This window comes from Lynx canadensis, chromosome C1 (assembly GCF_007474595.2).
Source record: "Lynx canadensis isolate LIC74 chromosome C1, mLynCan4.pri.v2, whole genome shotgun sequence".
Classification (NCBI taxonomy): domain Eukaryota; kingdom Metazoa; phylum Chordata; class Mammalia; order Carnivora; family Felidae; genus Lynx; species Lynx canadensis.
Window position 1 is genome coordinate 218,507,157 of NC_044310.1, and position 26,104 is coordinate 218,533,260.

The window sequence follows — 26,104 nt, forward strand, 5'->3', positions numbered from 1 at the left end:
CCAGGCCACACTTCAGACCGTCTGCATCAGGACCTCTGGGGTGGGGGTAAGTGGGCCAGCCTTCCTTTTTTTTTTTTTTTTTAAATGATGGTAACATTTAGGGGTGCCTGGGGGGCTCAGTTGGTTGAGCTTCCGACTTCGGCTCAGGTCATGATCTCACGGCTCGTGGGTTTGAGCCCCGCGTCGGGATCTGTGCTGACAGCTCGGAGCCTGGAGCCTGCTTCCAATTCTGCGTCTCCCTCTCTCTCTGCCCCTAACACACTTCAATTCTGTTTCTGTCTCTCTCAAAAATAAATAAACATTAAAAAAAAATTGTGGTAACTTATACATCATAGACTTTATTATTTTAAATGTTCCCCCCCCCAAATTTATCCTGTGAGGGAAAGAGAGAGCAAGCATGCACATGTGAGCGGCGGAGGGGCAGAGAGCTAGGGAGGAAGAGAGAATCCCAAGCAGTCTCCGCATTGTCAGCATGGAGCCCCCTATTCGGGGCTTGAACTTATGAACCGTGAGATCATGATCTGAGCCCAAATCAAGACTCAGACGCTTAACCAACTGAGCCACCCAGGCACACGTATTTAACTTTTTTAAAGCGTACAGTTCAACAGTGTTATGTGCATTCACACTGTTGTGTGATTGATCTGTGGTCAATCCCCAGAACTTTATCATCTTCACAGACTCAAACTGTGCCCTTTAAACAAATCCCCATTCTCCCCGCCCCCAGCCGCTGGCTCCACTGTGCTGTTTTCCTTCTCTAAAGAATTTGACTCCTCCAGGGACCTCACACAAGTGGAATCATACAGCATTTGTCCTTTTGTGAATGGCTTATTTCACTTAGCATGAGGTCCTCAAGGTTCATCCATGTCGTAGAATGTCCTTCCTAACATGCATATCATTCCATTGTATGACCAGACCACACTCTATCTATTCCAGCGCTGATGGACACTTGGGTTGTTTCTGTGATTCCGGACCCAGTGGGCTGGGCACACCCCTGGTTCCCGGCGGTGCAGCACCAAGGGCGTCACCCCCAACCCTCTGCCAGGGGTGCTGTCTGCTGTTATCAAGTCCAAACAGCATTGCAGGAAGCCCTCTTCCCCCACCAAACACCCCCGCGGGCCTGCCAGGTCTGCGGCCAAGGGAATCCGAGCTCCAGAACCCACGCTGAATACACACATTGACTGTACTGACAACGTTGCAAGAAGCGAGAGCGCAGAAGTTATTCCTTGGTTCACTAATTTATTCAATAAATGCTTTGTGTCAGGCAGTCAATAAATGCTACAATTTAATAGACGAGAGCCCTGCCCTCATAGAAAGCATTCTGGGGTGCATTCTGCTAGTAGCACATTGATACATGCACCCCGTAGTGGCGCCCGGCCAACAGAACCGGCCGCGGGGAACCGCGCTGGAAGTCCGGCACCTTCGCATCCACATTCTCCCGGGGCTGCTCCGGAGCGGGCCGCTGCTGCCCACGCAGGCCTTCTTTAACCCGCACTCCCGGGAGCGCGCCGTCAGCCCCGCACAAACCCGATTCCCACCAGCCTCCCGACCCGCCCGTGGTCTCGCAGACACCCGCGAGCACAAGGCCACGCCCCCTACCGGGGGCGGGGATGGGGCCGCCCAACCAGCGCTCGCGGGAGAGCGCTAGGCTCCGCCCCCAGGTGAGCTTGTTTTTCCAGACCGCTCCACTTTCGTGCAGAAACCGCCGCACCGCCGGGCCCAACGGCGCGCGCCCCCGGACAGCCAGCGCCCCGCTGCCGGCGCTCGTTGGGCCTCGCGTCGGGACGGGAGGCGTCGGGACCGGAGGCCGGAGCCCCACTCGGAAGCCCGCGAGGGAGGTGCGCGCTCGCCGGAAGCCGCGCCCCCGACACGGCCCACCTGCCCGCGGCGCCGGAAGTGGCCGTGGCCGCTCCGCTTCCGGTCGGCGGGGCGCTCTCGGGCCGGGGCTGCTGACCGGGGCAAGTCGGGAGCGCCCATGGCGGAGGGCGGCGGCCCCCACGGGCGGGCCGGGCCGGGGCCCGCAGGTAACGTGCGCGCCGCCGCCGGGCCGCGGGGGCGGTGGGGCAGCGGAGGGCAGGGTCCGGCGTCCCCGCGGGGGGGACGCGGCGGCCGCGCCCGGGCCGTGCTTCCTCGTCCCCCGCCGGCCGGGCCCACGCAGCCGCGCCCTGCCGCCGGGGGCGGGTCAGCGCGGCTCTCCGTGCGGGGCGGCCCGGCAGCTGCGTGTGCCCGCTCCTCGGCCTCGCGTGGGCGTCCTCGCGCCGGAGTTACTGTCCTGTGGAACTTGCTTTTCTAACTGCCGGCTCCTGAGCCGGTGGGGATTTGATAGGACCCCAACTGTAACCGTAGGACATGGATCATCTCCCAGCTCCGAACGCACGGGTCAGGAAAGCCCCCAGAGGCCAGCCCCTCCGGAGGGCAGGTGTCTTTTTCTCCGCCCCGCCACCCACGGCTAGCCTGGGGAGGTACATCACACGCACAGGCAAGGGACAGCGATAACACCGTCCCCAGCGAGCTCTTCGTGACACAGCATGTCCAGGGGCCCACCGGCAGAGGAGGCAGCTAGGAAGGCTCACGGCGACCTCCCACAATGGCCCTCAGACTTAGGGTTTCCACCTTAAGACCCTCCTCCTAAGCACAGGAGAGGAGAGCTTCGCCCTAGCCTGTGGCGGGATTTCCTCCGTGTTGGTTGTCTGGGTTTGCCCGGCCTACCGAGTGCTTCTGTGGGCTCTGCACTTCACGGGTTCGTCTCCCGAGAGTTTCTTACACCTGGAGACTGGCTCAAGTGGGCCTTTTCATCCCTCCATTTTTCCACCAGACGTTTATTGGGGAACTCAGACCTTGCCTGGGCGGGGGACAGCCCAGCGAACCGGGGCAGGTCAGACAAGGCGCCTTCCGTCCTGAGATTCGGCTGATACTGACTTTGACCGCAGGTATCAGGACTTTGGTGCCTGGGCTGTCGTTTCAGCCTGAGGGAGAGGAATGGGCTGAGAGGAGGCCTGAGGGCCCCTTCCCTGTAGGGACGGGAGCCGTGTGGAAGAAAGGCTGCCCTGCCCCTGTACACAGGGCTCTTTTGTATCTGTGCGGTGCTGTTTTGGTATGTAGAGTGTTGCAGGCCCGGGAGTGGAGGGGCCGCGGGCATTTCCAGTGAAGGTCTAAGTGCTCTGCGGAGTAATCGCGTTGACAGTGGAGAAGCTGATCAGAAAAGCACAAACTTGAAGTTATCCTGGGATCTGGAGCTGGGGAAGAGGAGGCTGCACTGAGCTGGGCCAGGGAGCGGGTTGAAAAGCGGCCAGCGAGGGGAGGCCGGAGAAGAACCTAGCAAAAGTCCATGGCCCCCCACTTAACCTGTCAGGCTTTGTTCTATGTTTTCTGCATCTTACCCCCTCCTGCTTTGAACTCTTTCACTCTGTGGGGTGAGACCGTGGGTAACTGCAGTGGAGGAGAGTTTGGGGCGGCCCTAAGGGTTCCTTGGGGCCTGCCTGTTGATCTGCGACAGGTGTTGTGGGATCAGCTTGAGGGACCCATGTGTTTGTGAACCCTTGCTGCCCTGCCCATCTGCCAGTGATCCGTTGAGTCCTGAAGGGCAAGGGAACATTCGTCACCCCCACTGTGCCAGGGCCAAGCCTTGTATACAGTAGGTATTCAAAAGAGATACAGTTGGAATGTAAAAACCAACTTCATCATTGGAAGGAGTGCACCTGCGGAGGGGTGTCCTTCTGTGCCTGGTCGCGTGCTGGAACAGGGTGGCAAGGCAGGAACTTGAATGCAGGGAGCCGAGTTCGCGCGCTTTCCTTACGCCCCTCCCTGTCTGTGATGTTGTATGCAGAACTCTTGATTATCTGGAGATTATTTCTGAGCTCTAGTGTCAGGTGAAAAACTCGAGAATTTGCAAGTAGGTATCTGATTTTACAAATTTGTTGACTACCTATAGTCCGTTCAGGCTATAACAGAATACCATATACTACTGGGTGGCTTAAAAGCAAGAGAGATTTATTTTTCTTAGCTCTGATGGTTGGGAAGTCCAAGACCAAGGCCCCAGCGGATTCTTTGGGGGAGGCCTGCTTCTTGGTTCATAGACAGCAGCAGTGCCTTGTCCTCACGTGGTGGGGGGTGAGCGGGAGCTCTCTGGGGTCTCTCTTAATAATGGCATTCATCTCATTCATGAAGGTTCTGCTCTCATGAGCCAGTCACCTACAAAGTCACTACCTCTTCAAACCATCACCTTGGGGGTTAAGATTCCAACATCATTTTGGGGGGAGACACAAGCATTCAGTCTATAGCAACTACTCTTTCTATCCCTTACAGATTTTGATACCCATTTATCTTTATATTAAGGTCTTTCCTGAGCAGTGGATTCTGTTTATGTTTTTATTCTGATGACAAATAATCAGTTCTGTTAACTAACTGGTAGGGTAGATTTCGTGTCATATGTGCTGAAAAAAAATGATTCCCATTCCTATTTCCAGGTAAACTTTTATGATATTTGTGTTGCGTATAAGAACCCCGAAGATGGGGCACCTGGGTGGCTCAGCCGGTTAAGCATCTGACTCTTGTTTCGGCTCAGGTCATGATGTCATGGGTTTGTGAGCCTGCTTGGGATTCTCTACCCCTCTCCCGCTGGCATGCTCTCTTTCTCAAAATAAGTAAATAAACATTAAAAGAATAAATACCCCCCCCCAAGAGATTTGTTAAACCTCTTAATTTATGTGGTACCATTTAAAAGTTTCCTAGCATCGGGGCGCCTGGGTGGCTCGGTCGGTTAAGCATCCGACTTTGGCTCAGGTCATGATCTCATGGTCCATGAGGTCGAGCCCCGCGTCGGGCTCTGTGCTGACCGCTCAGAGCCTGGAGCCTGTTTTGGATTCTGTGTCTCCCTCCCTCTCTCTGACCCTCCCCCGTTCATGCTCTGTCTCTGTCTCAAAAATAAATAAACGTTAAAAACAATGTTAAAAAAAAAAAAAGTTTCCTAGCATCGACTCTTAACCCGGGTGCATGGTATGTGCTCACCGCTTCTAGTCTTTGTTATTTTCCAGGTTTATAGTCTATTATGCGAGGCTGGCCTTCTATTTATATGCACGTATTTTTAAATTTTCCTTCTTACCGAGGTGTAACTTATATTTAGTGAAGTGCCCCTATCTTAGGTTACCGGCTGGTGAGTTACTCACGTAGACTCCTCTGAGGTCATTACCCAGGTCAGCTTGTTACAAACAGCCGCGTTTGTTTGGCTGTTGAATTTTGCCAAGGGCAAGTGTCTTTCTGTAATACAGAAGGTGATCGTATGGTTTCTTCCAATATTAAGACACTCCTACATTCCTGGGATAGGTAGAGTGATATTATGGTGGATTTAAAAAAAATTTTTTTTTAATGTTTATTTATTTCTGAGACAGAGAGAGACAGAGCAGGAGTGGGGGAGGGGCAGAGAGAGAGGGACACAGAATCCGAAGCAGGCTCCAGGCTCTGAGCTGTCAGCACAGAGCCCGACGTGGGGGTCGAACTCACAGACCGCGAGATCATGACCTGAGCCGAAGTCGGCCGGCCGCTCAACCGACTGAGCCACCCAGGCGCCCCTATGGTGGATTTTTTGATACGTATTTTAAATTGAACCTTGCTAATATTTTATGTAGGATCTTCTGTATCCTTCAGTACGGTTGACTCCTTACCTCCCACCCCACCAGCGTTTTTAAAATTCTTGCCCTTGCCAGGTTTGGTGTCGGGAATGTGCTGCTTTCATTACGGGAAACTTTCTGTATTTCTCTGTTTTTCTGGAGCACGGGAATGATTCGTTCTTGAGCATTTGAGGGGTCCCGTAGCCAGAGGACAAAGGGCTCGCTGCAGATGGCGCCCCCTCCTGGCTGGTGTTGGCAGGGTTTCCCCTGGCTGACAGGAGCCCCTCTCTTCAGTGCAGGTCCTAATCTGAAGGAGTGGCTGAGGGAGCAGTTTTGTGACCATCCGCTGGAGCACTGTGAGGACACAAGGCTCCACGATGCAGCCTACGTGGGGGACCTCCAGACCCTCAGGAGCCTGTTGCAAGAGGACAGCTACCGGAGGTGAGCGTCACTGTCCTGGGGCTGGCCCGCTACTTGGGCCCCGTGGGTCTGCGCGGAGCTGAAGTGCATGATCCATGAGGGTCCATGTGACTCCCTGGTCTGCAGGTGAAGGCCCTGGTGCTTTCCAGGCCAGGGGGAGAAAGGAGACCGGGGAAGCATGGTCAGACTTGTAGGGAGACCTGAGTTCAAGTCTCGCTCTGTCATTGACCTTTATATTTCCTGGAAACTTCTGGCCCTCTCTGGTGTCAGTTTTCTTGATGGTAATCCTGATGGCAGCACTGTTACTCTCGTCAACAGTGGTCCTGTCCCCTTCCAAGTCTCTTGTGGCTCTTTTTTTTTCTTTTTTTTTTTTAAATAGTTTTTATTTTTCTTAATTTTCTTAAAGTAGGCTTCACGCCCAGCACGGAGCCCAAGGAGGGGCTTGAACTCACGACCCTGAGATCAAGACCTGAGCTGAGATCAGGAGTTAGATGCTTAACCAGCTGAGCCACCCAGGCACCCCCAAGTCTTTCGTGGCCTTTTACCCTAAGCTGTATACATAAGTTCCCCTTTGTTATTTTCATTTGGTTACCCCTTGGTGGGCGTGGACTTCCTGATGTACCCCATTTATACATCACCCCTGATGTGCTCTCCTCTAGCTTCTCTGGTCCCCAGTTGTCTGCCTCCTGGGCCTGGGGCTCTGTCTCAGGTCAGGTGTCTCACCCTCCTGGGATCTGCTCTGTGCTCACCTTCTTATTCCCTCTGTCCATAGAGCTCTGCGTGTTGCCCGTCAGATCCTCCAACCCCGTCAGGCTCTTCCTTCGTAGCAGCGCGAGCGTTGATGTTACCTTTTTCCCACTGGGGACACCTGGGAGAGCGTAGAGTCTTCCTTGCCTCCGGGGGTTCTCTGTTTTGTGTGTCCAGGACTGGAGTCCCAGCTAGATTTGAAACTGACCTGCCACCAGAAACTCCTCATGCTCTGTGTTTCTGTTTCCCCTTCAGGGAAGTTGATAGAAGAAAAGCCTGCGTATGAGTGGTGAAATTAATGCCACGTTTTATGAATAGCTCCCAAGAGAAGGATTTCTAACAATACAAGAGTAGGTTTCTTTTTCTACTTCTAATGTCTTAGCATTCTTGTTCAGAATAGATAGCAGTATTAAAAAAAAAAAAAAGCTGTAAATATCTAGGAAGGATTATCATACGAAGACATCAGATGGATTCCACATGAATATTTAATATGAATGACTCAAGCCCAAAGAAACGCTTGAATTTGCGGAGGTAACAATAAAAACAATAGAATGAGACGGAGTTCAGCTGGGTCTTAGACAAGCGTTTTCATACTGCTTTTCCAAGTACTTTTTTTTCTTGTTTTATATTGGGGTTTAGTAAATCTGTCTCGACGGTATTTTCCTGTTGCTGTGTACCTCTCTGATGAGGAGTCCTTGGAGCGTTCCTCGGTCTCCTTGGCTAGTGGAAGCCAGTGTGCCGAAGGAGGAGCCCCTGGCCCACTACGTATTTCCGCGTCACTGCTTCAGTGATCCGGATCACCAGGCTCTGGTCACAGCTGCCTCGGGAGCGTGAAGTGAACCGCGTCTTGATGGAGGACGTGGTGGGTCAGTGGACTGCATGGCCGTGGCACTCCTTGACAGGGAACCGTGGCCTGATTTTCCCTTTTGATGAGAGCTGAGTCTGGCCAGTTTCCCTCTGCTGATGTTGGCCAGGAGGGTAGCCCCGTGTGGCCTTAGTGATTCCTGCGGGCTGTGACTTGTGCTGTGTCACAGGTAGAGGGACCACAGCGGTCACCTGGCTCCAGTGAGGATGCCGAGGCCCGACCTCAGGCCTTCACAGCTGGTAGCTGGTGAAAAGGGGCCTCGGGACCCTGACCCAGATTCCTGGTGAGTGTCCTGCTCTCCACCCCGCACTGACTCCCTGGGCAGACCCGTCCACCCTTTGTGGAGCAGAGAGCTCTGGACCGAGAATCAGGAAATCTGAGATCTCAGCCCTAGTGCCCATCTGTCTGCCTGTGCCTCAGTTTCCTCTGCCGTGGAATGGGCCCTTCAGATCTGCTGTGCCACGTGCACGGATCCGGCATTTCATAAAACAACGCACGTGGGGGCATTCTTAAAGCACAGGAGTGTCCGTCTGAAGAGGTTGCCCTCCTGCTGTCTGTTTCATGTAGGTACCAGTATGAGAGGAAGCCGAGCGGCTCGTCAGTTTTCCAGGCTGCCCCTCACAGCCTGGCTCCCCTGTGTTCTTTCTTAGCCGCATCAACGAGAAGTCTGTCTGGTGCTGCGGCTGGCTGCCCTGCACACCGCTGAGGATCGCGGCCACTGCCGGCCATGGCAACTGTGTGGACTTCCTTATCCGGAAAGGGGCCGAGGTGGACCTCGTGGATGTAAAGGGACAGACCGCGCTGTACGTGGCTGTGGTGAACGGGCACCTGGAGAGCGCCCAGATCCTCCTGGAAGCCGGCGCCGACCCCAACGGAAGCCGGCACCACCGCAGCACCCCAGTCTACCACGCCTCGCGTGTGGGCAGGGCTGACATTCTGAAGGCCCTCATCAGGTCAGTACTGCGAGGCCCGGCCACCCTTGTCCCGCATGGATCCCTGCGGGGGGCGTGGCCCCATGGCTGCTAGTTCCCGTGGCTGTGTTCTCATTCCTTGCTGTCTGTGTTTGCCTCTGTCTGTCTCACGTTAGGCTGGTTAAAAGAGTTGTCTATTGTAGGTCTTTCTAAACAGCTCCTTCTTGGCTCTATCAGTTATCTTATTTTTGTGCTTACTGGTTAGTTTGTTTCAGTTTTTTCCCATTTGCCTTACTTTATTTTTCCCCAAACTTTTGCCATCGAATGATTACTTTTTTTCTTGAAGTGTCAACTTTCAAGATTATTAATTTGTCTGTGCCTATAGCTTCGGTCATATCTGCTAAGCTTTTTCCTCATTTTGAAATTGGTATTATTGAAGTTGCTCTCCTCTTTGTTTTTATGGCTATGGAGGAGAAGGGTTGAATACAACTTTTTATGAACCAGTTGTATAGTATTGTGCACAGGTCATGTAGAGTGTGTAATTTGCATTTGGGGGATTCTTTTGAGTTTCTTATTTTTTTAATGTTGAACTACATTGTTGTGGTTGCTTGAACAAAGTACATGACCGTGGGTGTTTTAGTTGCGTAGTACAGTATGGTAGCCTCAATTGTGTTTCATGGCCCCTCTTTTTTTCTTTCTTTTTCTTTTTCTTTTTCTTTTTCTTTTTCTTTTTCTTTTTCTTTTTCTTTTTCTTTTTCTTTTTTTTTTTTTTTCTCTTTCTCTTTCTCTTTCTCTTTCTCTTTCTCTTTCTCTTTCTCCTTTTCCTTTTCCTTTTCCTTTTCCTTTTCCTTTTCCTCTTTCCTCTTTCTCTCTCTTTCTCTCTCTCTCTCTCTCTCTCTCTCTCTCTTTCTCTTTTTGTTTTTACATTTTTAGCCATTGGATTTGCCACAAGTTTAGAGAAGTCCGTTGGTCTTTAATCACTGTTGTGATTTGTCAGTGTCCCCTTTTATTTCTAGTATTTTTTGCTTCCTATGTTTTGATGCTAATTGAGCCCCTAGAAGTTCTTGCCTGTGGGTTGTATGCACGTTATTGAAACCAAAGGTAACTATAGGTTTCACTGAAGGCTCATTTACATAGCATTCTGCCATTTGGTTTTACTCTGGGTTTAAGTGGTTCTTTGGGTGCTCACCTTTCTTCTTTGCGTGTATGGGATTCTTTGTTTTTTTAATAGAGTCAACATTATTGCCATAGTTGATGTTAGGTCTGTGTCTGTCTTTTCGTTTTTTAGCTGTTCCTTAGTTTGTATCATGTTCCATGATCTGTATTTTCTTTGCTTTCTCTGTATTTTATTTTACTTAAAATTTTTAAAATTTTATTTTAAATTTTATTTTTGAGAGGGAGAACGACGGAGAAAGTGAGCAGGGGAGGGGCAGAGAGAGAGGGAGACACAGAATCTGAAGCAGGTTCTAGGCTCTGAGCTGTCAGCACAGAGCCCGATGCAGGGCTTGAACCCACAAACCACAAGATCATGACCTGAGCTGAAGTCGGACACTTAACCGACTGAGCCACCCAGGCGCCCCGCTTTCTGTTACTTTACGTGGTTTATGGTCTTATTTACTTACTTACTTGTACTTACTTACTTGGTTAATTAACTTACTTATTTTTGGTCTTATTTTAATTGTACTAATAGTTACCTTTTTAAAAATCTGAACAAGATTACGTTTTCATATTCTGCTTCCAGTGACTTCTTTCTACCAAGGTGCCTTTTTCCGTGCCTTGCTCTGGAGGCATTTTGTTCTGCGGTTGGACAGAGTGTAGTTGAGGTAGGCAGTTTGCAGTGTGGAAAGGATTATAAGGGTCCCATTGTGCCAGGCCCCAGTGGGGGTGGTTCTGAGGAGCAGGAGGTCTGCCGTCCCCCATGCCCAGCACAGAAGGTGGGTTTTGAACCAGGTACCGACAATATATTTACTCCATCAAAAAAAAATTTTTTTAAGTGACCACGGAATTGGCTTTTGGAGAGACAAATGAGGGTAATATGGTTGTTTTGCTAGAAGGTGATAAAGCTGTGATGCTTTTTGCCTTCTTTTTAAGGATTTTTAGCTTGATGATCTAAGCCACCTCAGTCCCCTGTCTTTGCATCTTGGAGAACGTTAGTCATTAATTTGGAAATATTCGTGAGTAGGATCGGTCAGTGAAATTTCATCTTGGTTCCAGAAATCCTTGAAGGCATCTCAGTCAGTTCATGATGCATACCTGCTTTGGGTTAGCTGCAGGCTCTTCCTTCAGAAGTCCACACACAGATGCGCTGTTTGAGAAAGTGTTACTGTTAGTGGACATCTCCTTCCCTCACTGGAGCCTAGGACGTTACTTTTACAATGAGGTACCAAGAGCATATAGTAAAAAGTTTTCTCTGAATTACCGGGTAATTGACTTACTGACTTGGAAAATAGGAACGGGGTGGTTCAGTTACTGAACAAGTAATACAATCTACATACAGTGTCAGCTCCTGCCTTGAGTCATTGTCCCTTATATGCAGGGCCCTTTGCTGTCACGTTGTAATTTGCTGTTTCTCTGCAAGTAAATTCCATTTTGTTGCTTTTAAATTCCCTTGATATATGTTGCTGATGGTTTTTTTTTTTTTTTTTAAAAAAGGTAAGGAGTGGTGTTTCTGTATGTGCAAAAGTTATACTGATTCACTGAGTTGTCCCGGTGGAGCCTTGCCAGAATATTAAAAGCAGGAGGGGAATTTTGGAAAATATTCAGGATTAAAATGAACTGGATCTTATCCAGTATGTTTTTATGAGGGGCTGTCTCTCCCGTAGCTCAGCTAATACCAGATTGTCCTATTGCCCAAAATTACAAACAGTTTGGAACACCTATCCTTAAGAAAAGGAGGGAAAAAAAAAATCACCGTGTAAAATCGAGCTCTCTTTTCCTTAATTGATTGAGTGTGTGAAACGAAACACCAGTCTCTGCTTGGTTTGGTACGTGTTTTAGGATGTTTCCGTGGTCCAAGAGGATAGGCGATGTCTGCGTTTGTGGTGTCTGACGATGCTACGTGGCATCCGTGGGGCAGCGGATGGTCTTGTGAGCACATCGGCCTGTGTGCCCCTCCTTCCTCTTCCTTAGGCCTGTGCTGCCTGAGAGCAGAAGTGTCAGTTTCAGGGAGGAGTCCCTTCGGACACTCAGAACAGTGCTTAAGAGACGGGTGATAGAACATAACTGCTGGCCAACTGTGGAGAACGATGCTGTTTCCCGTGCCCTAGATCCCTGCTCGTTGGCCCGTCGTCACTGCTTTCCACGACTCCCTGTTTTCAGTGACACGTGCTGATAGAGCCCGTGTGGCGTTGCAGGGCTGTGTGGGGGAAGCTCAGGGAGGCAGGTGCTGACCCAGCTGGGAGCCGGGGAGTGCGTCCTGGGCGGGAATCTCACAGGGGTGAGGCTGGGCTCTTCTCATCACACCCTATCAGGTTGCACCCGATTGCACTTGTCCCGTTAACGCTGGAGTTCGCTTGGATCTTTTGATTAAGGTGGCGTCTGTCACGTTTCTCCACTGTAAAGCTATTCTTTTTCCCCTCTGTAATTATTTCATTAGTAAGTATTTTGTGGAGGGGTACCGTGAAACACGTGTTTATCCTATTTCTTATCAAATTTTTACTGTATTCATTTATTTGTCTTAGACCTGTGGTTTCCCAGTGAGTCATAATCCCTTACTTTATTATTTTGATGCTCAGATTGTCTTAAATTTGGCTACAGGGAGCCCTGTCAAACTGGAACCCAGCTTTGTCCTTATGACCTGTCCCCCAACATCCTTTGAACAATTCCTTACTTTCTCCTATAACAATATATTCTAAGCTCATCTAGTACTGTGCCTGTCTTAGCTCTGGGATTAGAGATTTCTCCAAAGAGTCCTGGCTTCTTTTTAGTGGAAAATGGTGTTTAGAAGCCAAGATCTGGTTACTGGGAGTGTTTATTGCTTATGGGCTGTTCTTTTCGGGCTCTTGGACTGGACAGAGCTAAGGTTACATATACACGTTTCTTTTCTATTTTATTTTATTTTATTTTATTTTATTTTATTTTATTTTATTTTATTTTATTTATTTTATTTTTTATTTTATTTTATTTTTTATATTTTATTTTACTTTAATTTTATTTTTATTTTTAACATTTATTCATTTTTGAGAGACAGAGAGAGACTGAGCAGAGCAGAGGAGGGGTAGAGAGAGAGGGAGACACAGAATCCAAAGCAGGCTCTAGGCTCTGAGCTGTCAGCATAGAGCCCGATGCGGGGCTCACACTCACTGTGAGATCATGACCTGAGCTGAAGTCGGAAGCTTAACCGACTGAGCCACCCAGGTGCCCCATACATATACACATTTCTATCTGTATTTCCGTCTCTAAATACAGTGACAGTTGAGTTCACCCCAATACTTCTAATCCAATCTGGTACCACAGGGGTCATCTTACTTTTCTCCCTTTCCAGATTTATTATTGGCTTTTCTGACAGAGGCCTGGTTCCACTTATCCTTGACATATTTATTTATTTTGCCAGTCCCTCCATCTATAACCGATGTCTTAATGTTGCTGCCCCCTCCCACACATGCCTCCTCACCCCACGTGGGCTCTAACACCCTGTGCCAGGCAGTGTTTTTTAGCAGACGTCCTCTAAACTTTGCCAGGACACTGATAACCTGAGCCAGGCCACCCTTTGTGCTTTAATCAGTGGCCTCTGCTTAAAGTGACCTGGGTTGGTAGTTTGCACTTGGGCTGGGGGAACTCCAAATCCTGACAGTAAGTTGTGTATTTGGACTTCCCTGAGCGCAGTGACCAGGGCAGGTCCCTTGTGGGGACCCTGAAGACTCTGCCTTTGTAGAATGGTTTAGAGATGGGCCCTGCTGAAGATTGAGGCTTCTAGGTCTGGCCGCCCACGCACCCGTCCCGTGAGAGATGCATTTCCTCACGTCTGGGCTGTCACCGGGCCTCAGAAGAGAAGAGCTCGCGGACAGCCATAGGGTTAGCTCAGGGACTGCCGTGAGCATGCCCATCTGGGAGCGGGGGCTGTTGCATGAAGCTGTCCTACTGGCAAGCTGCAGGCAGGACGTGATGGCACCAGGTGGCTACACAGTTGGGTTAAAGTGGTTTCTTTTGCTTTTAATTTTTGGGGATTGCTTTCTATTTAATTTGTTTCACGACATAGATTTAGCTGGTTCTAAAGTCAAATCTATAAAACAAAGTACATTTAAAAAGTCTAGCAACTTCTATGCTGGTCTCCTTCGACTCCCCTGTAGGTGACCATTTAAAAACTTTTATGGTTTATTCCCCCTTGTTAAGTTGTAAGCCTAGTGTGGATATGTCTAGGAGTGTTGTGTTGCAACCGCTTTCCCCCAGATAAACAGTAGCATACTACGCACTTTGACTGTCCTGCCTTTCTCACTTGTGAAATGTATTCTGGAGGTCATTCCAGAGCAGTCTTCAGCGACACTCCTCACGCCTTTTCATTGTGGTACAGCGCGGCTTTATGCGGGTGGAGCACAGTGTGTTCAGCCGGTCTCCTGTTGAGGGACCTGTGGGTTGTTTCCTGTCTTCATCCGTTATGGATGACGTTTCAATGAATTGTGTGCATGCTTCTTTTCAGAATTGTGCAGATGTATCATGGGAGTAGATTCCAAGAGTGTGATGGATGGGTCAGAGGGTAAATGCATACGTAACTTTGCCAGCTGTTGCCAAATTTCCTGCTGTAGAGACGGTTCCATTTTGTATTGCTGCCAGAACTGAACGAGACTTCTTGTTTCTTTAGAGCCTGGTCAATAAAATTTTGGATTTATCCCCGTCTGATAGGTGGGAAGTGGTATCTCAGGGTAGTTCCTCTTGTTTTCTTTTCTTAAAAAATTTTTAAAGTTTCTTTTATTTACTTTGAGAGAGAGTGGGCACAAGCTGGGGAGGGGCAGAGAGAAGGAGAGACAGAATCTCAAGCAGGTTCCACACCATCAGCACAGAGTCCGACGTGGGGCTTGAACTCACAAACTGTGAGATCATGACCTGAGCCAAGATCAGGAGTCAGATACTTAACCGACTGTGCCACCCGGGCATCCCTAGTTTTTCTTTTTTTAAACTATAGTTGACATAATGTTGTATTAATTTCAGGTGTAAAGGTAGTTTTAATTTGCATTTGTGTTATGAGCGAGGCTGAGCATCCTTTTACATGGCTAAGCCTCTCTAGCTCATTTCCAATGGAGCAGTTGATGTTTTCCGTTTATTAGCTCTTTATATATTAAGGATATTAATCCTTTGCAACATTCCCCTAATTTTGTACATACTGCTTTACTTTGCTTATGCTGGGTTTTTTTTTTGCTACGTAAAAGTTTTTCTTTAATTTTCATGTTAAAAAGCTTTGCTTTTACATCTTTCCTTATTTGATCTTCCAAATGACCTTTATAATCAACTTCTATAACTCCAGGGATGTTACTACTATTTGTTTATATTTATAATGAACTTATTTAGTTCTCGAATGGGATTTTCATTTATGTAATAAACTTAGGGAAAATTGACCTCTTAATGTAGACCCTTCCTCGCCAAGGCAACGGTGGTGGGTCTTTCCATTTCTGAGAGCTACTTGAGTGATGCCTTCAGTAGTATTTTAGAACTTCCTTCATGCACATTTTAGACACGTACCGTTAGGTTGATGCTTAGATAGCTCACTTTAATTTTGCTGTCATAAACGAGGTCTTTTCCGTTTTGTTTTTGAACTTGTTTTTGTTTGTATATATGAAGGCTGTTGGTTTTATAGCTTTATTAACGTACTTAATAAATTCTCTCATTGCTTATTGTATTTTTATTAATTATTCAGGGCTTTCCAGACATAATCATACCTTCTGAAAATAGGGAAGGTTTTTCCTTTTCTTTCTCATCTTAATTGGCTGATTGCTTTCTCTTGTCTGGTTGCCCTAACACTTTTGTTTGAAATGCCTGACTGATGGATGGTAGGCAGGAGAGTGGGCTCCAGGAGGAGAGCCGCCCCTGTTTGCCCCCCATTAGGTGAGACTCCGACATCTGGGTCTTGTCTGGAGAAGGAAATGTCCACCACTTCTTATTTTATTGAGTATTTACGAACCTGCATTAGTGTTGAGTTTTGTCACATGCCTTCAAGTTTTTTTTCCCACCTGTAGAGATAATCGTGGTTTCCCCCTTAGTTCTGTGAATATGATGGACTGTGTTAATGGAATTTCTAATACTGGAACTACCCTTGCATTCTTGGAATAATCCTCATGAGGTCATGGTACGTTGCTTTTTTAATATACTTTTGGATTCTCTTTGCTAACATTTTATTGAAGGTTGTTAAATTGATATTCACAATTGAAATCGGTTGGTAGTTTGTCTTTGTGGTGGGGCCTTTGTCGGGTTTTGGGATTGTTTGGCCAATTTCATAAGATGACTTTGGAGTTTTTCCTTTTTTTTCCTTTGCTTTGAAGTAGCTGAAATAGCTGTGGGATTGTTGGCTCTTCAGAGGGTTTGGAGAGTTCCCTTGTAAATTTCTTGTGTGAGTGGATTCCAAGTTCTTAACCGCTGTCTTACCTTTGCTGGAAGTCACGAGACCCTTGTGATCTGTGGAGTCTCCTGTGCGGCCCCCCGGTGCTCACGGAGGTCAGGCTGTCTCCCGAGGGTGCTGTGGGAAGCTGCCGACTTGGGTCTGACTGTCCCTGTGCCTCCCCTGCAGGTACGGGGCTGACGTTGATGTCAACCACCACCTGACTCCTGACATCCGGCCCCCTTTCTCGCGGCGCCTCACCTCCCTGGTGGTCTGCCCCTTGTACATCAGCGCAGCCTACCACAACCTCCAGTGCTTCAAGCTGCTTCTCCAGGCGGGGGCGAACCCCGACTTCAACTGCAATGGCCCCGTCAACACGCAGGGCTTCTACAGGGGCTCCCCCGGCTGCGTCATGGATGCCGTCCTGCGCCACGGCTGCGAGGCCGCCTTCGTGAGCCTGCTCGTGGAGTTTGGAGCCAACCTGAGCCTGGTGACGTGGGACTCCTTGGGCCCAGAGTCGAGAGGCAGAAGGAAGGTGGACCCCGAGGCACTGCAGGTCTTTAAAGAGGCCAGAAGTAAGTGGCCTGACTTCCGTTCTGACTCGCAGGCTGTTTGGGTCAGTGGAAGGAGTCGAGTGGCAGGGATGAGAAAAACCTCCAACTGAGCACTTAGTCAGACTCTTCAGTTACGGCTAGGAATTTTCGAGAGTACTTCCAGATGGGTCTTTTCTTTCCAAATTCCTAGACACCAGGAGTCGATACAAAGACATCCGTGGAAGCGCGTGTTCTCAGAGTGCCTGAAAGTATGTGCTCTTTACCCCTTTGCTCTGCTCTGTGGCCCCCCAGTTCTCTTCTCTGACACACGGTTTTTAAATGTTGGCCTGACACCAGACTGCCGGCCCTGCCTCCTCCAGGGGTCCTCACCCCCTTCTTCGGTTCCACACAAATATGTTGTTTTTATTGTGTGGTATCTCTGATTTTTGTTAGGATAAAGCCCATCGTGCGCTTATTTCGGAAGAACGGTTTTGCTAACGAATTAACAAATCGATAGGCTGTTTGCAGTTGATCCGGGGCTTGGTCCTGTTGCCAGAGTCCGTCTCTGGGACTCAGAAATTGACCTTGTGCGCCTCTGCAGGCTGCTGCGTGCCCTCTGTGACCTGCCCGCGCCCGGCCTCATTCTCGCCTGGGTCTTGAGGGCATCTGGGTTGCATACCTTTGCCCCCACCCTTACCTGTTGTGTTTTTGTGGTTGGGGTTTCCGAAGGCTGTCACTAGAACCCGCTCCTGCCGGGGCTTCCCCGGAGGAGTTGGTCGGTGGTCAGCGGGAGGCACCCCGGGGGAGTGGAGGCTCCTGTGTCCTGCCTGCTCCACGGGGCACAGCCGTGGCTGGGCTCTCCTGCCCCAGAGCAACATTGTGGGCCCGCACGCCTCACATACTGCTTGGCCCGTCTGTCCCGGCCCCCCTTGGAGTTTCTGGACTTGACCGAGAGCGGAGGCTGACTGCGCGCGTGTGGGTCAGTTGCTGACACCTGGCGGGGCCTTCTGTAGTCGGCCCTTGTTTCTCTCTAGGAAACGGAACACGGTCAAGGAGGCGCCGTCACGGGGAGCGGGTGCCCCGGGGAACGAAGCTCTCACCCCTTGGGCAGGCAGGGGAGGAGCAGGTGACAAGACCTTCCTCGCCAGGGACTGCCCTGTCCCCTGGGAAGCTGGGCAGTTGGCAGTGAGCGTCAGTGCGTTCTGTCAGTCGCAGCCAGCCTTCCGTCTTCAGGCTTAGGAGAGGAATTAACCTCCCTCCCTCTCTGTCCCTCTCTTCCATGGCGTTCCAGGTGTCCCCAGGACCTTGCTGAACCTGTGCCGGGTGGCTGTGAGAAGAGCTCTTGGCAAATACCGACTCCATCTGATTCCCTCGCTGCCTCTGCCGGACCCCATAAAAAAGTTTCTGCTCTACGAGTAGAGCTCAGATGCAGTGGTCGACTGCGCGAAGAGGAAGGTGACTGGTGAAAGCGGACACCGGGTCCTGCCCCTGTGAACCAACCACCCCCTGTCCTCTGACCAAGTCCCATTTGGCTGTTGGTAAAGCAGAAACGGCCTTGTTCCCACGGCTTGTAACTCCATCTCGGGTGCTTGGGGCACTGGACAGTCCTTGGGTCATTGTCGGCTGAAAAGTTCATACAAAACCTAATTTCGCTCTTCCTCAGTATCTCTGTTTTGGATTCTCACAGTCGCATATTAACGAAATGGGCCGTGCCGCGTGTGCAAGGACGGGCTGAGGTTGGAGGCCTGCGGATAGCTAGCTCCGGCAGGGAGGACTGCTAGCACTTTCCAGAACTGTACTTCCGTTGATGTTTGTACTTCTCCATTCAGTTGTTTGATTCAAGCCTTCTAATGCCTAAAGGCAAGGAGAGTTTGGTGGAAAAGTAGAGCTCTGGAACGCAGTTCATGGACGTGCTGGGTTGTTTTCCCTGCCCCCGGGGTGGCCTGTGGCACCTGTCTACACACGGCCCTTCCTTGCCACTGGAGCGTTGTCTTCTCGTGGCGGCGGTGTCCTCCGTTAATTGTCCTCGCTGCACGAGGGTCCCCTGGCCTCACGGATCGGCTGTGTTGTCTCAGTGCTGCGTTTGCTCACCATCTAAAGAGGTACCTTCCGCAGCGCTGCCCCTGTCCTGATACCGACCGTGCCCGCCACTGCGCCCCCGGGTCTCGCGGCTTCTCTTTGAGGAGCTTCCCGACGGGGATTGATCTTGGGAGGCGCACACCGAAGAAGTAGCCAGTAAACCGACTGCCTACACTCGGACCAAGGACCGCTCCAACAGCATTCACTGCCAGTTCCGACAGAAGGAAGACCCCGCGGCGCTGCCTCCCAGTCCTTGCGCGCACTGGGCCGGGGAGACTCGGTCGTCCTCCGGGTGGTTCCACAGTCTCAGTTGCTTGGTGTCCAGAGGACAAAACATGCGGCGTTTGGTTGATTGGTCTTCACTGTTGGGGACCGAACGTCTTGGTCATTGCTCCTAGAACCCGAGGACGGGGATAGCGGTGAGGTCAGAGGGCCTCCGCCGGCCTGCTGGGGTGCCGGGAGGTGACATGAGCCCCGTCACCATCCCCAAGGCTGCGGTTGTGGGTAGGGCTCACTCACACCTGGGCTGTGCGGCTCGGCTGCGTCCACAGGGGTGGGGCGGGGCGGGGCGGGCCGCCGGCTGCCCTTGCAGAGCCCTCCAGGAGATGCTGCTTCTGGAGAAACCACATGTGGCACTTTGAAGCCTCTGAGGACCGTTGTGTGGAATCATGGCGACTCTAACCTTTAGAAGGCTTTAGAAATGGGCAGATTGCAAATCTGCGTGTAGATATCCTGTAAGAAGAGATACCTTGTTTGTAACAATTGCACTGATGAATGATACAGGTTTATTTAATGACTAACAGCGTTGTATGTCGTAGCCCAGCAGACAGGCGGTGTCGGTCATTGTCGTATGCGGCTCGGGGAGAGAATTCTCAGCCCCGCCTTGTGTGCGGTGGACGGCTCCACCGGAAAGCCGTGCTGTGACCTGCGGGTGCCTGTGTGAGGTCTGAGGGCAGAGGAGTCGCTGGATGGTTCAGAGGGGAGACGCAGTCCTGGAGGCTTTATGGGGCTGAAGTGATCCTGTCACAGGCTCTGGCCGTGCGTGGTGTCGGTGTGGGATGGCTGTCCGAGCCCGAGATTGGGCTTGTGTGCCGCCACCAAAGACCTGGGACCCTGCATGGCTGGCGCGTGCCGAGCCGGGGTCGGTCATGGCGCAGTCGGGAGCCGCGGGTGCGGGTAGCTGGGGACCAGCGCCATTAGGGCCGCGGCCGAGCGCTGCTGGGGTTTCCGCTGAGAAGGGCTGGGGGTGCTCCTTGTGCACTCGGGGTGGGAGCAGGCCCACGGGCTGTGCCAGGACCTCGGGGAGGTAGGGCTCTGCCTGGGCACAGGGGAGCTTGAGCGCCCCGTGGGTGCACCGGATGCTGGTAGGGGCAGCGTGTCACTGGAGGCGTGAAAGCCGTGGCTGGTCACCTTGGTAGGCCTGAGAGAGGAGTCCGGAGTAGGTGGTAGTTCACCTTACTTATCAGCTCTTCCGGCTCTGGGTCCCCTTGCGGCCCGGGTTCTCTGGGTGAGTTGCGTCTGGCCTCGGGGCCCGCACGGAGTCTGCCCCGCTGGGTGCTTTCTGCGGAGGCCTGTGAGGGGCAGGGACTCTCCAGCCCTGCCCAGGGTAGGAGGGTGGCTCCGTTCTCGGACCTTCTGGAAAGCAGCACCTGGGCATGCGGCCAGTGCAGAGGTCTCGCACCTGTAGGCGCGACCTTGAGGCTGCGCGGAGCCAGGGGCCCAGCACAGAGTGGTGTCAGCGTCCATTGCCCAGTGGAGCAGGTGCAGGGCTGGTTTCTGGGGGGTGGAACCATTTTCCCAGGGTCTTTCCAAAAGGAATGGACTGAGTTGATCCTCATAGTTGGGCCTCACCCAGACCTGGCCAGGGAGGTAGCGTGAGTCGGGGGGGGGGGGGGGGGGGGGGTGTCTCCCACTCTGCCCCTAGAATGTCGCTGTGCCCCAGGGCAGTCTGCAGGGGACTGGGGCCTCAGCATTTCCTTTGAGGAGGACAGGTCTGATCAGCCAGACTCTGCTGATTGGTTCGGAATCCTAGCAACTTTGAGGCTCAGCCTCTAGTTTGAAACTTCTGCTGCCAAACACAAATCCGAAAACAGGGATAGTTGCTTAAGGTCATTCCTACCCGTTTTGAGTGACACCGTACTAAAGCCTCCTTTGCTTTTGTTGGCGAGGATAGGATCCTGGAGAAGAGAGAGTAAGTGTCAGAACGCTTCGTAAAATTGCGTTTCTGAGGCGTGGGGCACCCGAGTCCGGGGTAGCAAGGAGATGTGGTGATGAGGCTGCTGCCTGGCTGGGCCCAGAGTCGTCCCCAGGGAGGGGCACAGCGAACCAATGGGAAGGTGCTGGTGTCCCGCCCGCCTGGTCCCAGGAGTGTCCTTACTGTCCCCACACAAGGGGCCTTGGCTGCTGTGGACAGATGGGCAGGGATTAGGGTCCGGGGCAGCGTCGATATCTGAGAATTCAGCTCTGGCATCCTGGGTGGGGATTTTGAGTACATTCCCCAAAGCCATCGATGTCACGCCCAGCCGTGCCTTTTCATGTTATTTATGTTATTTATGTATTTATTTATTTATGCCCTGCCTTGTTCACGGAAAGGGATCAAGGCAGCGATGCTTGGCTTTTGATGTTCTGTTTTGATCTTTGCTAAGGTTCCGTCAACACGCACCTGTCAGGTGATTTTGAAAAGAGACGACAGTTAGCAGTTTCCTCATGTTGACTGTGTTTCCGTTTTCAGGCTTAAGTGCCGTCCTATTTTCTTTTTTCCCTCTCCCACGAATTGGTTCTGTAAATACAGGTTGGGGCAGAAGGAGGAGAGGAACGTGCCGTGCCGCGAGCGTGGGCCTGAGCAAAGGGAGATCGGCCTGAGAGAGACGCGCTTTGTGCTTTTCCGCTCCCTGCCGTGTGGCCCGGGCAGGTCCCAGGTGACGTGGAGGCTGTGCTCTCACACTGGCAGCCGGTTGACTGTGCCTTCCCACGGGACTTCGTGAGGACGCGTGGGAGAGCGTGTGACGGCACTTTGTGCATGAGCGGTCCCTGTGACTGTAAACTGCTCTCCCTGTGACTGTTGTCCTTCTTCTCAGCGGATATGCGTTAGAGGTGATGATGGTGCTGAAGAGTCTGTGACCTTGGGGATCGGGCTTGTCCTTTGTGTCCCATGGGGCAACGAAGGTCATGGGAGCCCACAGCGTAGGCCTTGGCACAGGGGGCTCTGGGCAGGTCACAGAGATAAGGACATGTGTTAAATAACGTACAAAGTCAAGTTTATTCGACCTAAAGGATCGTATTGTATTCTGAGATAATGACCTTCCTAATTTGGGTGATAAAATGTACTTTTGTGCAATCAAGGAGATAATAGAGGGCAATATTTTTATTTTTTAAAATGCTCTTGGTTATAATATATTGGCTGCTCTTTGTCAAGCCCCAGAATTTCTTTCTAAGTTTGCCAGTCTCTTAGGTCTCAAAGTCAGGGAACCGCGGTCTAGCTATGGTGTGTGTTTACATGGTGATGAGAAGTCCTCTCGGACTCTTCAGACAGCCTATATATACCTTGTTGACGGGAGGGCATCACAGCATTTCTGCTGCCCGCTGATCTCAGGATCACCACGTGCGGCGTTAGGAAGTGCGTGCTTACGTCCTGGCAGTGACAGAAGCTCCCTGTGGTGATAGGCCTCTGGCCTTTTCCTGGGTCTGTGAGAAGCAGCCCCGGGAAGTTTCGCGTGGCCTTCTCAGGCCTTCTCAGCGACGACTGCCCTTACCTCAGGCCCTGGGGGCCTGTGGCACCGCTGAATGTTGGTGACGACGCCAGTGGTGGGTCTTGTGCCTGCCGGGCACTCAGCGACCAGTCCTGAGGGGTCTGGGTTCCCTTCCAGCTTGTGTCTGCTCGCCGGAAGTGCCTCATTTGGCCGTGCGACCTCTTTGTCTCTGGCTTACTCATTCATCCTCCCCTCCACCCCCAGCCTGACCCCCTTGGTGTGGAGTAGAGTAACTGATGTGCACTCATTAATGGTTTGTGGGATTGTGTCCACGGAGGGACGTGCGGATTTTGAAGTGGAGGCCAGTGACGTGCACGACACGTACTAGAAGGTTCTGGGCAGACGATCAGCTGCAGGAGTGAGGCAGGGAGAAGGGGTGACTTCTGTTGCCTTAGCACGTAATTGCTCAGTGTCTGGAATACGTGGGGATCTTTTTTTTTAGGTTGTTTTGCTTCCAGATGTGCACAAATGCATTCGGAGTATGGTGGGTGTGCACACAGCTTTCCCGTACGTACGACACCACAGCAGCGTCCCTGCTCGGCTCCGTTTGCATGGCTCCCGGTGCTTGTGGGTGTTGGGCACAAGAGTGTGACACGCAGGGGGCCAGTGTGCCCGGAGGCGTGCTGCAGGGTGTGTTCACCGTGGCCTGCTTCTCCCTTCCGCTTTGGTGATGAATGAGTGTCCCCCGCAGCAGCGGGGACCGTGACTGTGCCTGCCCTTGTGCCTGGTGACGAGTTTCTCTAAGTGTGATGAACGTCTTCGATACGTTGTTGTAACTTTAATAAATGCTTTATTACCCTTTAATTCACCCTGCCCATGCCTTAATTTGGGGGACTGTTTATCTCAATGGGTAGAAATGGGTCTTGTGAAATCTTTGAATACACATTTCGGGAAAGTTTCTCTCTGGAAAGTTTCTAACAATATGGAAGGAGGGACTTTTGGGAGCTGCCCTGAAGGATCTTGCTGTGTTGCAGGGAGGCTCCCAGGATGTGGCACAGGCTTATACTGCTGGATGGAACCTGTTTTACTTAGTGGGGTTTTCAGTTTGAAGAGACCGTGCCCCTAAAGTGTTTGAAACCCATGGCTTTCAAGTAAGGTGACATCCCTACAGTGCTCTGCAGGGGGGAGGTGCTGGAGAACTGTGGGAAAAACCATGGTCTCTGGGCCCATGTTATACGTGACTTATTTTGACAGCGGGAGGGATGAACCCAGGAATGGATGAACTAAATAAAGACATATCTCATATCTCAGTGATGCTCTAGCACGTTCTCTGTGTGTGTGATTTCAGATATTTTCTTCATTCTCCACCCCGACCCCCCCCTCACCCTCAGCCACACACACACCCACCCACACACACACACACACACACACACCCCTCCTGCTCTATTGAAAAGGTGGCTTGTCTCTGTCTCAAAACCAGCTCAATTTGTGTGGTAGAATTGCTAGTTTTCCTTCACTGTCCATTTTTTATCTGTGATAATAGAACGCACAGTTTTAGCTGGACACTTAAATTCCCAGAATAGTCTTCATTTTCCAGTCTCCTGTATGGTAGGTGTGGCTGTTTGCCAGAACTCCTTTCCGAAATTCTGTTAAAATGATAGGGAATTTCACTTTTTAAAAAAAAAAGTATAAATCCCTTAAGATGACTGAATGGCAACAAAATTTTGGAACCTCAAGAAAATAGATGAATGGTAACTACTACAGACACATCTGAGAAAACGACCTTGTAAGAAGTGAGCGTATCTGAGAATCTGACTTTACTGCCAAGCTCCCAAAGGCTCTGGGGTCGGCAGTTCCAGGGACCTTAGAAGTGGCCGTGAAAGAGGGTGAGAGTGTGAGGACCGGCGGAGAGCCAGGTCACGGGACCGCCACTCCCCGCTACACACGGTGGGATGCTTGTGCCTGCCCCGGCCCAGTGGGCCCTGAAGGGAGGTGTGCCGCATCCAGCCTTCCGTGTGTAAGGTCTGCAGCTGGGTAATCGGGCTCCTATCCTGTAGGCAGCAGCAGAGCAGAAAGAGACTTCTTGGGGAATCTCACCAGCCTGATGGTGTAGAACCAGACTAAAATGGAGTCACTTATGTCAGGGACAAAATGTAGACCATCAGCGCAGGCGCGTAAAGGAAACTTAGCCTTACAGGAATTGAAAGCTCTTCTTAGAAGTCAGCAGAGGACACCAGCCAGCCCCCAAACGCCGGGTCTGTTCACTCTCTCTCTGGACTTCTCCCCTCCCCCCCCCCCCCCCCCCCCCCCACTCCCCGACTCCACTACCCTGATCCAAATAAGAAAGAAGACCCACTAGGTAACCGATCAGCTGAAAAAGCAAAACAGCTTTTGTATGTGTCCTTTAGTCTGTGAGCAACTTGGAACTGATTGCTTTTGGAGCCTTGCGTTACCTGGTTTGCAGGCCGAAAACCCTGCAATAAATTCATCTTTGTTTGTTTTTTTTTAATGTTTATTTGTTTTTGAGAGAGAGTGCAAGTGGGGGAAGGGCAGAGAGAGAGGGGAACAGAGGATCTGAAGCAGGCTCTGCGCTGACAGCAGAGAGCCTGATGCGGGGCTTGAACCCTTGAACCGTGAGATCGTGACCTGAGCCGAAATCAAACATTTAACCGACTGAGCCACCCAGGTGCCCCTCGTCTTTATGTTTTAATTCATATGCAGGTATGTTTTTGACAAAGACCTAACATACCAGTACTGAATGTGAGCAAAGAAGTGGTCACATGTCTTGCAGTGGATTCCAACAGATCAAGAGCACCCTGAGAACAAAGGCCAAATTTTCCAGATTACAAGAGCCAATGTAGTGCTAACGCAACGGAAGACTCTTGGCAGGACATCACTGAAATGTCCATACCGGAGAGAAAAGATGCTACAGCTTTTGGAGAGAATCAACAGGACGCGTACAAAGTATCAGGTATCAAAATAACTCCATGGTCCTCAGTTGCCACATGGGACCGTAGAGGAATGTGGACCTTGACTTTCATAATTCTGGAGGGAATATTTTGAGCTAGCTTAAAAGTCAAGCTAAAGATTTAGTTTCTTTAAAAATTTATGTCTCACATACACCGCAGAAACCACTAGTTAATGTACTGCTCCTCCAAAATGAAGTAAACCAAGAAAGGAGAAAACATGGTATACAGGAAACGGACCCAACGCCAAGGCGCAAGGTGGAAGGAAGCTGGCACAGTGAAAGCTTCCAGATGGCGGCTGTACATCAGAAGAGAAGGCATCCAGTCTCGATTAGATGTGAGCGAGCCCCAGAGATGTCTTAGTTATTAGACTGCTTCTCGCCTCTGAACGTACTTGTACAGGAGTTGGGATTCAGTTATTGACAAGTTCCTAGGAAACCAAGGGACGTACTCCAAGGAAAAGAAAAGGGTGGGTGGGAAAGAAAAAGCGACCCCGGTAATACTAGCTGACTCAGCAGGGGTTAGTATTGACATGGTCCTAATAGGATCAACACTGAGTTTGAACCGTACAGCCATAAAGCTCTGAAGAGGGTCAGAGGGTGGGGAAGTGTGTGTGAGTGAAAGCTGTACATACGATCCTCATTTTCTGTGGGGAGAGGTGGAGGGGTGAAGCCTAAAAGAAAGGCTGATAGTATGAGGTAAGAAAGTAACAGCCAAATGAACCCAGAGAGAGAAGGGGGAAAGTAAGAAAGAGCAGAAATTCATT

The 26,104-nt window shown here is 50.9% G+C and overlaps 1 protein-coding gene across 1 annotated transcript; it reads left to right on the forward strand.

The window, feature by feature from the left end:
- Window positions 1-1,730: 1,730 nt before the first annotated feature.
- On the forward strand, window positions 1,731-23,693 carry ASB1 (ankyrin repeat and SOCS box containing 1). Its single transcript, XM_030325092.1, has 5 exons — window positions 1,731-2,021; window positions 5,903-6,044; window positions 8,286-8,588; window positions 16,261-16,646; window positions 17,896-23,693. Exons 1-5 carry the CDS (start codon window positions 1,973-1,975, stop codon window positions 18,021-18,023), a joined length of 1,008 nt encoding a protein of 335 aa, XP_030180952.1. The 5' UTR covers window positions 1,731-1,972; the 3' UTR covers window positions 18,024-23,693.
- The last annotated feature ends 2,411 nt before the right edge of the window (window positions 23,694-26,104 follow it).